The 13,993-nt window shown below is 39.4% G+C and overlaps 1 protein-coding gene across 1 annotated transcript in view; it reads right to left on the reverse strand.

The window, feature by feature from the left end:
- The window catches only part of ALPK1 (alpha kinase 1), a 159,042-nt gene that overhangs the window by 20,022 nt on the left and 125,027 nt on the right, over positions 1-13,993 (reverse strand). Inside the window, exons 5-7 of the mRNA XM_043971670.1 lie at positions 9,554-9,752; positions 8,317-8,376; positions 4,950-5,036 (exon numbers count right to left, since the gene is read on the reverse strand). Coding sequence (XP_043827605.1) covers positions 4,950-5,036; positions 8,317-8,376; positions 9,554-9,752 — 346 coding nt within the window. The remainder of the gene's footprint in view (positions 1-4,949; positions 5,037-8,316; positions 8,377-9,553; positions 9,753-13,993) is intronic.

A 13,993-nucleotide genomic window follows, 5' to 3' on the forward strand; every position in this document is an offset into this window, starting at 1 on the left:
GATTGGCTGAATTGATCTCAAGTCCTTCTAGCTTTAAACTCTAATGCTATGACCCGCTTCTAGTATTAAAACTACTCTCAGGCTTGAAGTTAGAAATTGTTGACAAACAAATCAATTCTCTCAGGCTAATAAGGTTTACTTCTGTATGTATGTATTGAGGCAATGGCTAACTAAATATCATCTTAGAGACCTGAATTTTAATGAAGTTTCCAAAGAAGCTAATCTACAAAAAGGCAGTAATTTTGTCACTAAGAAAATCCAGTCTTGTTAAGTGTTTTGAGGGCAATAGAGAGAGATGATACCTGATCACAAGAATAACTCATTCTTACATTATATTTATGTCTAATTATAATGTCTTATTTTTTGGGGGGTGGGGCAATGACGGTTAAGTGATTTGCCCAAGGTCACACAGCTAGTAAGTGTCAAGTGTCTGAGGCTGGATTTGAACTCAGGTCCTCCTGAATCCAGGGCTGGTGCTCTATGCATTGCGCCACCTAGCTGCCCTACACTGCATTATTCTTTTTTGTTTTGTTTTCGGTAAGGCAATTAGGGTTAAGTGACTTGCCCAGGGTCACACAGCTAGTAAGTGTTAAGTGTCTGAGGCCGGATTTGAACTCAGCTACTCCTGACTCCAGGGCCGGTGCTTTATCCACTGCGCCACCTAGCTGCCCCACAGTGCATTATTCTTAATGTTCACTCTTCCTCGTTTCACATAGCTAATCTTGCCAATGTTGCCAATCCAGGTGCTTTATCTACTGTGCCACCTAGCTGCCCCCTATAATGTTTTATTAAAAGGGATTGGACAGCTAGGTGGCATCATGGATAGAGTGCTGGGCCTGGAGTCAGAAAGACTTATCTTCCTGAGTTCAAATCTGGCCTCAGACACTTATTAGCTATGTGACCCTGGATGACTCCCTGTCACACCTCAGTTTCCTCATATGTAAAATGAGCCGGAGAAGGAAATGGCAAACAATCCAGTATCTTTGTCAAGAAAACCCCAAATGTGGTCACGAAGAGTTGGACGTGACTGAAATAATTGAACAACAACAAAAAGGGTTGGGATTGGAACTATGATTTCATGAGTTGAGAGAACTCCCTGGTGAAGAAACTTCCTCTGTTAATGTAAATTGGTACCTTCTCTATAATTTATTGTCTAAAAGTTGCCTAGAACACTTTCTTTGACTCACATATCCTAGAGAGATTAAGTGATTTACCCAAGATCATACATGTATGTATCAAAGGCAGGACTTGAACTCAGGTCTTTCTGGCTTCAAGAATGGTTCTCTATCCACTATACTACAATGCCTTTTTGTTATAATCTTAAAATTATAATATTTAAATATAATAGGTTAAAAATTCTATTTGGCCAGGACCTGTGGTTATAATGGTGTAGGGAAAATTGTCTAGAGTGCACCTAGAACAAATTCAATTCAATAAACATTTATTAAACATCTATTGGGTGTGAGGCACTGGGATAAGCAGATTAAAATGTAATGGGGGTGGGGTGCAGCTAGGTGGTGCAGTGGATCAAGCACAAGCCCTGGATTCAGGAGGACCTGAGTTCAAGTATAGCCTCAGACACTTGACACTTACTAGCTGTGTAACCTTGGACAAGCCACTTAACCCTCATTGCCTCACCTCCCCCCCACCCCCCAAATGTAATTGGAGAATATCTGAAAAAATAAATAAAATATAAAAGAACATAGATAATGTTAAAATGTGGGTTTCTATGTCAATATGCCACTGCAGGGATCTTTATGTACAATTCAATGGCTCTCTCTTTCTGAATTTGACATCACTGTTGTAGGGAATTCTTGGGAGGAAATCCTCTCTCCCAATGAAGATTGCATTTGTTTTACAATATACATACTTTTTTTTTTTTTTTTTTTTTTTAGGCAATGGGGGTTAAGTGACTTGCCCATGGTCACACAGCTAGTAAGTGTCAAGTGTCTGAGGCTGGATTTGAACTCAGGTACTCCTGAATCCAGGGCTGGTGCTTTAACCACTTCGCCATCTAGCTGTCCCACAAAATACATACTTTTAATAGCTGGGGCACTGAGAAATTTAGTGATTTGCCCAGTGTTACAAAGGCAGTATGTGTCCGAGGTGACACTTAAACCCTTGTCTTCTTGACTCAGAAGCTGGCTCTCTAGTCACTATGTCATACTGTCTCTAAGATTAACCTGTTATTATTATTTTATTCATATCACTTTAAAAAATAACAATCTTTGGAATAGTAATGTCCCATAGGCATCTCAAACTTAACATATCCACAACAGAACTCATTACCTCCCACCCTGCCCCAACCCTCCCTTTTCTCCCTATTTCTGTTTTGGGTGCCACCATGCTTCCATTCACTCAGAATGAAAACCACTACAGTATTTTTAAAATTTATTTTGATTTATCTATCATCTATCTATCTATCAATCTATCTATTTTTTTTCGGGGCAATGAGGGTTAAGTGACTTTCCCAGGGTCACACAGCTAGTAAGTGTCAAATGTCTAAATCTGGATTTGAACTCAGGTCCTCCTGAATCCAGGGCCAGTGCTTTATCCACTGTACCACCTACCTGCCCCCTCCCCACTGCATTATTCTTTTCTTTCTTTTTCCCCACTGCATTATTATTATTATTATTATTATTATGATTATTATGATTATTATGATTATTATTTTAGTGAGGCAATTGGGGTTAAGTGACTTGCCCAGGGTCACACAGCTAGTAAGTGTTAAGTGTCTGAGGCCGGATTTGAACTCAGCTACTCCTGACTCCAGGGCTGGTGCTCTATGCATTGCGCCACCTAGCTGCCCCACACTGCATTATTCTTAATGTTCACTCTTCCTCGTTTCACATAGCTAATCTTGCCAATGTTGCCAAATCTTGTAAATCTAATCTCAACAACATCTCTGACATTCATTACCTTTTCTCCATTCGTGTGACTGCCAGCCTAATTCAAGTCCTTTGCACTTCTAGCCTCGGATGTTGGAGTAAACTCCCTATTGGTATTGGTCTCTCAGGCTCAAGCCTTTCCTCTCTTTAATCTATTCAACAACATAGGAACCAGAAGTGAGGCTTCTAACATAGAGGTTTGGCCATGTTACTCACCTCCTCAATAAGCTTTAGTTACTTCTTACTACTTGTACTCTCAAACACAAATTCATCTGCTTAATATTTAAAACCCTTCCTAACCTGGCTCCTTACCTGTACAGCTAACTTCATGTATTCTAAGATCCAGGAAGACTGACTTTTTTGCTGCTCTTCATTTTATGTATAACCGTCTGTCTTCCAGCTCATTTTGCTTTTGCAAAGGCTGCCTGCCACCAAGCCTGGAATACACTCTATCCTCATCTCCCCTTCTGAGAATCTCTATCTTTCCTCAAAGATCAACTCAAGAACTACCTACTTATCCTGCATTGCTACCTATAGGAATCAAGGAAAGTCGAGTAATCTCTGTCTGCTCCAGTTTCCTCATCTGCATAATAGGGATAATAATAACATGTATCTCCCAGGGCAAAATGAGATAATATCCATAAAGCACTTTGAAAATATCTTAACGAGTTACATAAATGCTATAATATTATTGTTGTTCTTGTTATCTCTTAAATGAACTTCCCTTGCTCCCCTCAACTGTTAGGATTTCCCACTGGTTATTTATCTTGTCTATACTCAAAACCATAAGTATCATTTTTTCCAATAGAATGTAAGCTCCTTGAGGGCAGGAACTGTTTTTATCATATTTGTCTTTGTGTCCCTACTATGTAGTACAGCACCTGACACATTGTAGACCCTTACTTAATAAATGCTTGATTAATTGGTTGAAGTATGTTCCTTATAGTTCTATTAATCTTTTTTAAAATTTTATTTCAGTAGGATATTTCTACAAGTACTATTGGAAATAACTATAACTGTACTGTTCCATATTCCTTGCCAGAGAGTCACTTCTAACTTCCATAAGGACACTTCGGAAGAATGATAGGGCCAGATGTTATGGCAGATTTAGAAAACATCGTTACCATTTCACAGGAAAGCCCTACTGGCAGCAAAATGTCGGGCAGTGGCAAGTATATTAAGAGCAAAAATGCTTCTTCAGTAAGGGTATAACCATGGATAAACTTTGTTTATATCATCGAATGTAAAAGAACTTAGCATGCTGCCTTATTAATCTTCATAACTTCCTTGAAAGGGACAGTGATTATTTTTTTTTCACTTTTTTTTTCCAGGTGGAGAAACTGAATTCAAAAGTCATCACCTATTCCATGGGAAAATTTCCAATGGTTGTCAGTTTTATCAACCCCAGCCTATATTCAACACCAGAACCACAACTAGAAAAATGAGGGCATTTATCTGAGGGTTCCAATATGTATGTGTGGGAGGAAAACTTTCCCATATCTCATCTCCAAGGTCTTGTCTTCTCCTAGGGCAATCCTTCCCCAGAGGCCATTAGGCAAGATGGCTCTCTGCTTTTCCCATCAGAACATGACAGCCTGAATCTCCTTTCTTCTGGTGTGACTGAACCTTCAGTTCAACTGCCCTTTGCACTGCTACATTACTGCTTCCACTTACACAACTATTTTTGCTTGATGTGAAACTATCTACAGTAATGACTCTGCTTGGGAGTCAGCTTTGGTGTGGATACAGAAGTGGATTCAGAACTGGGAGAACCTGGGTTCAGATCTTCCCTCTGACCTATACTGACTTGATGCTGGTCAAGTGTCCTTGGTCTTTCTGTGTTCTGGGTAATTCTCTAAGATTATAAATTGTGAACAATATTCTTGCAATCTGCGTTGATAAAGAGAATTCTTTCATCTGGGAATTCTCTCTAAGGATGAAATCAAGGGCCTAGATTCTATCCTTATTACTTGACATTATAATTTATAATATGAGGTGAATAAAATATTGTATGAATAACTTATTCTTTGTAAATTATTGTGGGAGCAATGCATAGCTCACCTAGTTTCTGTAGGATTTGTCCTCTGATTTGTATACAAACTGACTGGACAAGGATTTTGTCACTTTCCTGGTTATACTTCCATGTGCCTGAAAAGAAAAGAAAAGAAAAGAAAAGAAAAGAAAAGAAAAGAAAAGAAAAGAAAAGAAAAGAAAAGAAAAAAGGGAAGCATGTATCCATCTGAATGGCTATTTACATTTCATTTATTTATTTTAAACATCAATTAAAAGAAAAATTTTGAGTTCCAAATTCTCTCCCTCCTTCCCACCCTTCACCCACCCATGGAGAAGGCAAGCAAAGCACATATTAGGCATATTGCAAAAAACAAACAATAAAAAGCAATAAACATAAAGAAAGTTTAAAAATGCTTCAACCTACACTCAGACTTTATCAGTTATTTCTCTGGAGGTGAATAGCATTTTTCATCATGGGTCCTTTGGAATTGTTTTGGATCATTGTATTAATCAAAGTAGTTAAGTCTTTCAGAATTGTTTATTGTTACAATATTTCTGTTACTGTATACAATGTTTTCCTGGTTCTGTAAACTTCATTTTGCATCAGTTCATATAAGTCTTCCCAGTTTTTTCAAAACCATCCTACTTATCATTTCTTAGTGCATCACAATTATATACCACAATTTGTTCAGCCAAGTCTCAATTGATTCCTTAATTTCCAATTCTTGTCACCACAAAAAGAGCTGCTATAAATATTTTTGTACATTATAGCTCATTTTCCCTTTTCTTTGATCTCTTTGGGATACAAACCTAGTAGTGATATTGCTGAGTCAAAGGGTATGCACAGTTTTAGTTTTATAGGTCTTTGGGCATATTGAATTGCTATTAAAAAACAAACAACTAACCTAAAGATATATTTTGGTAGAAAATGATGACTCAGAACATACACATACAGGTACTTTAAAAACATCTTCACTATATAGGACAGGAAAATGCTTCCATTTTGTAGAAGAAAAATTGATACAGAAAATTTAAATGGATTACTTAACATAGTAGACTGTTACTATTTCAGGTAATTTCCAAAGAAACACCACTAATCTTTGTAGGTAGTCCTCTTATCAAAGCACTGTTGGGCAGGTTGGTTATTTTTTGGGGGGGGATTTTTTTGTTTGTTTTTATTTTCCATGTGGTACAAGGTCACTGCAGTGAATCTTTCTACTTTTTATCTTTTTACTTTTTCCAAATTCAAGCAAGTTTTTATAATGATCTGCTTCAAAATCACATGTACCCCTAAGATTGAAGGAAGATATTCCTGAATTGTTTTGGTCCAACAACACCACATGTGCAATCATTGAGTGAGAGGGCTTCCAATATCACCTTGTAGTCTTTTCCAGGTATCTGGAACTACACTAGAAGTTCCAATTAGTATCTATTTTAGAACAAGCCCAAAATTGTTATCATAATGATACCAAGACATTAATGTATAATATGGTAAATATTATTAGACACAATCAACATAAACAAATGTTCTTTTGGGGTCTTCAATAACTTTTTTGGGGAGGTTCAATAACTTTTAAGAGTATAGGGGATAGCTAGGTAGTGCAGTGGATAAAGCACCGGCCCTGGATTCAGGAGTACCTGAGTTCAAATCTGGCCTCAGACACTTGACACTTACTAGCTGTGTGACCCTGGGCAAGTCACTTAACCCCCATTGCCCTGCCCCCCCCCCAAAAAAAGGATCCTAAGAATAAAAAATTTGAGAACTCCTATCTTATATTATTTATCTTTTTATATAACAATTAAAATAAATTACGAATCATTTTATGAAATTAATAGTAACATGTAACCTGTTAATGCTCATAACACTAAATTTTTAAAAATTTTTTATATCTTAAAATTATTTGTAAAAGTCACATGGTATCCACTCTTTACTTTGTAATTCTTGGTGAAAAGTAATAAAGCATGACCTGGGAGATCACCTTAAGCAGAGGCATCCCCCCTTTCCCAGAGTGAGCTTTACATTCGATTTCATAAAAATTTTTTTAATACTACTAAGGGTTAGGGGGGATGGGAGGTGAGGAAAGAGGGGATGAAATTACAGTCAAAGATTCTCCTGCTGCAAACTGCCTGGCTGTTGTTGCAAAAGCCTGATGGGGCCAACCCTGAGGGAGCTGTCCAGCTAAAGGGACTTCAGAAGAAATTGGAGGGGATGGAGAGGGTGGCAATCACCCAGGACCAGGCATAAAGCACACGCCCAAACAAAACTGAGGGCAACAAATTGAGAAAATTTTTTATCTCATTTGCCGTCCTCTTATCTCACCAGGTACCAAACTACTGAAGTATGGATCCCCTGCCTCATTTTGCACTATTCCCTTCTGACACCTTGGTATTCCTGGTTTTGATATTGACTTTTCTGTGATTCGTTTAACCCTTTTCTTGAGCTTGGTCTGTTTACATGTTGATTCTGACCCATTCTGACCCCGTCGTCTTCAACCTTTCCACTCCCCACAGCTTCCCACCCCAGGGACACTATTCAGCCACAGCCCCTTTTCCTTTGGAGATGTCCAATGTAGAAAGCATGGCAGCTGCTGCCAATGTTGAAATTGATCACTGGCAGTACAGATTTCCTATGGCCCTAACCATTAAAATGTGATTCTTTGCATGTAGGTTCTATATGCAAAGAACATGGTAGCTACTTGGTCTGAATGTAAGGTAACTGTAAAGTCCAGTACTTGGAGTTTAAATGCTGCCTCAGAACCTTGCTAGCTGTATGAACTAGAGAAAGTGCCTTAACCTCTCCCAGTCTCGCTTTGCTTTATCTGCAAAATGAGGATAACAATAGATTCTACTTCCCAGGGTTGTTCTGAGGATCCAATGAGATAAAACATGTACATTATTTTACCTTAAGGTACCAGGTTCGTGCTAGCTATTGTTATATGATTAGATTTTGAACAAAGAAATACTTTCCAAACATTTATTCTAATTAAAATTCTTAAATGGTTAAATTAAGTCAAAGAGCTAAATTGTTTTCTTAAAAATCCAAAGGCCACACACTTGCTCTTAAAACATCCTATTCTTAGCCACAGAGTTTCTTCTGAATTTCCTTTTCTAAAATGGTTTCTGAGAACTCTCCAAGATTTCAGTCTGGTTTTCACACATTATTCCATTAGACCATACAGAAATATTCAGGGGAGCACTGGGACCCCCTTTTCAAAGTAAGGAAAACCAAGAGACAAAAAAGGATATTAACTAATATTAACTGTATTAACTAATACAGGCAGCACTGTAGTATGAGTTAAAGCTGAAGCCAACATTAGACATCAAAAAGTGCAGAACATGAAAGAGTCATTCTGTTTCTTCTAAATTAGAAGTGTTGTACTTGGGATAATCATAGTTTGAATGTACATTTATTTACCTGTTGCTCCTTTGTTGCTGATAAGGCTGCTTAGGATATATTCAGCTTTCAACAGTTTTCCTAAAAAGAAACAAGCAAACTCCTATCAATTCATTTGGGGTGGGGGGCAGGGCAATGAGGGTTAAGTGACCTGCCCAGAGTCACATAGCTCTAGTAAGTGTCAAGTGTCTGAGGTCAGATTTGAACTCAGGTCCTCCTGAATCCAGGGCAGGCCACTGCACCACCTACCTGCCCCAATTCATATTGAAAGGAAAATGTAGTTCAGGTTCCAAGATCACTGACTTAAAGCCCATAATCAAATTAACTAAATTCTAAGATCAGATCTTTGTGTCTATTAGAATTTACTTTGTTGTGAGGATCAAATGAGATAATATTTGTAAAGACTTTAGCTCAGTGCCAGGCACACAGTAGGTGCTTAACAAATGCTTGTTTCTTTCCAGTTAAGGTAACTTTGTCTTTTGTTCATTTTTAGGTGACGCTTATATTTCTGTTCTCAGGAATGAAAGTAATGCATCACGCTTCAAAATAAATCAGAAGCAATCTAAGTCATTCCAGATTTAGAAGCTGCCATTAAAAAATTAAATAATTGATATAACTAAATAATCCTCCAATCCCCCCACCTCAAGATAAATAGGTTAGTCTCATTTTTAGTTTGGTTTAAGAGGTAACAGGGGAGAACCTCCCTCTACTCCCCCCAGTATTTTAAAGCATCTTCAGGTAGAGCTACCCCATGAATAGTGAAAATATCAAGTTACTTTGGGGGACCTGTCAGCTGCATTGTTTGTATAGTCAAGTGACCCTATAGAAAAGAGACAGGGGGAACTAAGAGAAAATGCTAGAATTCTAATCTGCTTTTTAAAGTCTCTTGGTCCGAAGTATAGCAATTCAGATACCCCTGTTTGAAAGCAGCAGGACAGATTTGTTAGGAGACAAAGGCTCCAATTAGTATTTTCCACACCCTTTCACAATTTTCTCTACTGCTGTTGGCTCTGGAATCCTTTATGCCAGGGCTTTTGTGCTGGCAAGGGGTGGGTGGAAGGGCATGGAGACAGAGATGGGAGGGGGCGGGGGCTGGGACAGAGGCTTGAACGATGGCACACTGGGATCTTAGAAGTGCCATCTTCCTCACCAGACAAAGTGCCTTCTCAAAAGTCAAGTGGCTTTTGAGTGAAGTGGAATTAAAGACACCATGGTGGCTCAACAAATGGAGGTGAGCCTGGCAGGAGGGAGACCTTACCTGTGTTGACTGAGATCCGGGCTTGTCGGATGACCACCTGGGGGGCAATTGGGATTGTTGGATGCAACCTGTGTAGACTTTTGGCGACCTGCAGGAGTTTGCCAGAGGCATCAAGTCCATACAAGAACCTGTCCATCAAGAACACGAGAGCAGCCGCTGTCATGAAGTCCTGGACCAGGATGGAGGCTTTCAAGTATGCCTGGAAAGAACAGGCAGAGAATCAACTAACTGGAAAGAAGTAGAGAAGGTTAGAAAATCCCTTGGAGTGGGATACAGTCTCAGGATGCCTCTGCCCTGCATTTCAGCCTTTTTCAGCATGGACTTGGGATTTCACTGACGTAAGGAGCTCCTGGTGCAGAAACTCCCTCTGAGATTGCATGCGATGATGCTCCAGCCACGCCATCTCCACTCTGGTCATCACTGCCACCCCCTCCCCACTAAGAAATTGGGGTTTGCCCCTGGGATGTCCCTGGAGTTTATGATAGGCCAGCTCTGGCCTTATATTAATCCACTCCAGGCCACCAAATCACTCCCGGACATCTCCAGTCATGTCACTGGGTGGGGATCCCTCTCCTTCCCGTCCTTTCCCTCCCCTCCCAATTTCTGTCTCTCCTTTATGGTTTCTCTTTCCCCATTAAAGTGTAATTACTTGACAGAAGGGACTGTCTAGCTTGGCATTACTTGTATTTCCAACACTTAGCAGGGTATCTGAAACTTAGAAAGTGTTTAATAAATGGTTTATCTATATTTTCTATTACTATTCATCCATCCATCCATCCATCCATCTATCTATCTATCTATCTATCTATCTATCTATCTATCTATCTATCTATCTTCTATCATAACCTTAGAGAGTTGCTGTGCCATTGAGAGGTTAAGAGACTTGCTTAGGGTCACAGATATGGACATTATGTGTTAGAGGTGAAATTTGAACCCAGGTTTTCCTGGCTCTGCTCTCTATTTTAGTCTTTACTCTAAAAAAAGTAAAGGAAAAATGTTCATATCACTGACAAAAGAGAGGGGAGAGACAAGGAGACAAGGAGAAAGGAAGTCCCAAAAAAGAAAGAGATGGGATAGCTAGCATGGCAAAGGGACAGGTAGACAGAGAAATGCTCTGCATCTGTGTGGCCTTCAGTGTGTGTTTTCTGCTCACTCTGTTTCTAGTTGGCCCGTTTCAGGTCATACCACAGTGGTTTTGATACCAATCAGACGAATATGCACCTGTAGGTAGAGAATATGCAGCTGCGATGTCAAGCATAAATAGAAATGGGGGCCATGGGGTCATAGGTAAGGATCCTTGGAGGCCACATATTAACTTAGTTTTAAAATGTACTATTATCTATATTTTATTGTATTTTTACTTATTTTGTTAAATATTTCCCAGTCATGTTTTAAGTTTGGGCTGCACTCAGAAGTGTTGTGGGCAGCATGAGGCCCTCAGGCCATGTGTCTGACACCCCTGGTAGGGTGGGTAGAGAGCTAGACTTGGAGTTGAAAGCCTGGGTATTCTTACAGTCATTTGTTAGCTGTATGACCTTGGGCAAGTCTCTTAACCTCTCTTATCTTGTTTCCTCCTCTATTAAATGGGAATAATATCAGCTACCTCACAGGGTTATTATGAGGATCAAACTGGATAATATATCTAAAGCACTATGTAAGCCACTTATTATTATTATTATTATTACTATTAGCCTTTCCCTTCCTCTAATTACCAAATTACAAAAAGAGATTTAGACTATCAAGCTGGCAAGTGGAGAATCCCGGGAGAGGCTGTCATGGAGGCCGGGTCAAGGTGAAACATGGGCAATGGCCAACATACGGGTAGTGGGTGGTCTATGGCTCGTGGGTCATTTAAAGGCTCACAGGACAATAGATAGATAGATGTGTAAGATCTAGATAGATATTGATGGAAGATAGATGGATGGTAGATTATCTAACAATTATCCCTGAGCTACAGTGTGGACCAGACCCTTTTTAACAGCTGTGACATTTTAGAAAATGTAGTTTAATCTGAGGTATATCTGAATGGATGAAATAACAAACTTTATCATTGTGTAAACGCTACTGGATGTAGTCAGCAAGAAGGGAGGATATTGTTATTGCTCAGTCAGTTCAGTTGTGTTGGACTCTTTGTGACCTCAGTTGGGGTTTTGGCAGAGAGACTGGAGAGGTTTGCAATTTCCTTCTCCAGCTCATTTGACAGATGAGGAAACTGACGCAAACAGGGTTAAGTGACTTGTCCAGGATCACAGAGCAAGTAAGTGTCTGAAGACAGATATGAACTCAAGTCCTTTTTGACAATGGCTCCAGGCTATAAATCTTTAAGGCTGAGCCACAAATGGTTTCAGGACCTAAAATAAGGGGACTGTATCTACAAACTTGTTTGTGAGCAAGTAATTTCAGCTATAACCTCATCTCCAATGTACACACACACACACACACACACACACACACACACACACACACACACACACACACACGCCCTGCCAGGAGCCATGTTAAAAGCATCATCTCTGAAGGTGGAAATATGAAAGAATAAGAAGGATTTCCAAAAGGCTGAAAGTTTAGTGCGGCCTATGCAGCCTGAGTCCTGTCACATCTCAAGCTTACTTCATTTTGTAAAACCACCAAAATGCCTCTTTGCCACTCAGATACTTCAGTGCATGTGTAATCTCATCAATATGGATAGTCCAGTGATGCAGACTGTAACCTATCCATGTCTGGTAATTCTGAGAGACTCCAATGTGATAGAAGTCTTCCTTCATTTGCTCTGACATTGGGAGGGTATGAGTGGAATTCTCTGGCCTCTCACTACTCATCATTCACTCTTACCAAGTCCATCTTCTCTCCTTATCAAACACTTCCCTGATAGCACCTTTGAAACAGTCCCTCTTAAATCCAATAGGCTTTGATGAGGAGGTCCCCCTATACTTTTATTTCTACAATTGCTTTAGTTTCTTTCTTTCTTTCTTTCTTTCTTTCTTTATTTCTTTCTTTCTTTCTTTCTTTCTTTCTTTCTTTCTTTCTTTCTTTCTTTCTTCCTTCCTTCCTTCCTTCCTTTCTTTCTTCCTTTCTCTCTCTCTCTCTCTCTCTCTCTCTCTCTCTCTCTCTCTCTCTCTCTCTCTCTCTCTCTCCTCCCTCCCTCCTTCCCTTCCTTCCTTTTTAGAATTAAAAGGATTTTATTATAAGTAGGCAGGGTAGCAACACATTAACAGGATGATAACTGAAGATCAGCAATGGAGTCAAGGTGGGGCCAGCTTTTATAGGTAACTTTAAGATAATTCAGATAGGTCCACCTCAGTAGAATAAATTGAGCCCTTTGCTGCTCAGTTCTTCCCCGAGGTAAATTGCCTTAGTTTCAAGGCACAAGTTTTAGAAATTAAAATTATAGATTAAAAAAAAACCCAGGACATCTTTCAAAGAGATGACAGGATCTCTTCAGCTAAAGATCTGCTATTCATGGGGAAGATAAAAATACAAGGAAGAAAGACACTGAAATTGGAAACTATTAACAGAAGAAAAAAGACTTAATTTTGTCATTGTGGGTAGTCCTACAACCAACAGTGATCATGATGCTTCTATAATTTATCAGATGCTAGATGTAGAATTCATAGGGACCTTCTAGACCATTTAGTTCAACTCAATTTTATTTTGTTTTTTGCATTCAAGATATTTATCAAATGTTCTTTTGTACATGACCCTCTTAGGAACCATACAGAAGTAATGTGTAAACCTGCCCTCAGGGAATTTACAATCTAAAATGAACAACAGTCATGCAGATGCTACTTTTTGTTACTTAGTTCCTGGTGAGATATCTTGTTGTTTGTCCTTAGTTCTTGAAGAGGATCATGACATCAGGAGGTGATGTCATGACTTGCAATGAATTGGATTTAAGTGAGGGAAGGCTGTGCAAGGTCACCAGCCTCACTCTCTCCTCCAAGAAACATCTGGGTCCATGGCAAGATATACATTAGGACAACTGGAGATCGCCCTGGATGTTTAAGATAATTGGGGTTAAGTGACTTGTTCAGGGTCACACAGCTAGTAAGGTCTGAAGTGAGATTTGAACTCAGGTCCTGTTGACTCCAGGGCCAGTGCTCTCTATCCACTGCACCAGCTAGCTGCCCCTTGTGGAAATATCTAAGGAGAAGAAGGATTGGGGAGTATAGGATTGAAATTAAAAAAAAGAAGAGGGGCTACAAATTCAAGTGACCATACACTCAATGGGAAGTGCCCTTGAAATGTGTGTTATTCAATTTAAAGAAGATGATTAATGTAATACCATGGGCACCTAGGTGGCACAGTGGATAGAGCACTAGGTTTGGAGTCTTAAGTACTTGGGTTCAAATTCAGCCTCAGATATTCATTATCTGTGTGACCCTGGACAAGTCACTTCATCCTGGTTGCCTCAGTTTCCTCATCTGTAAAATGAGCTGGAGA

This window comes from Dromiciops gliroides, chromosome 6 (genome assembly GCF_019393635.1).
Source record: "Dromiciops gliroides isolate mDroGli1 chromosome 6, mDroGli1.pri, whole genome shotgun sequence".
Lineage (NCBI taxonomy): Eukaryota > Metazoa > Chordata > Mammalia > Microbiotheria > Microbiotheriidae > Dromiciops > Dromiciops gliroides.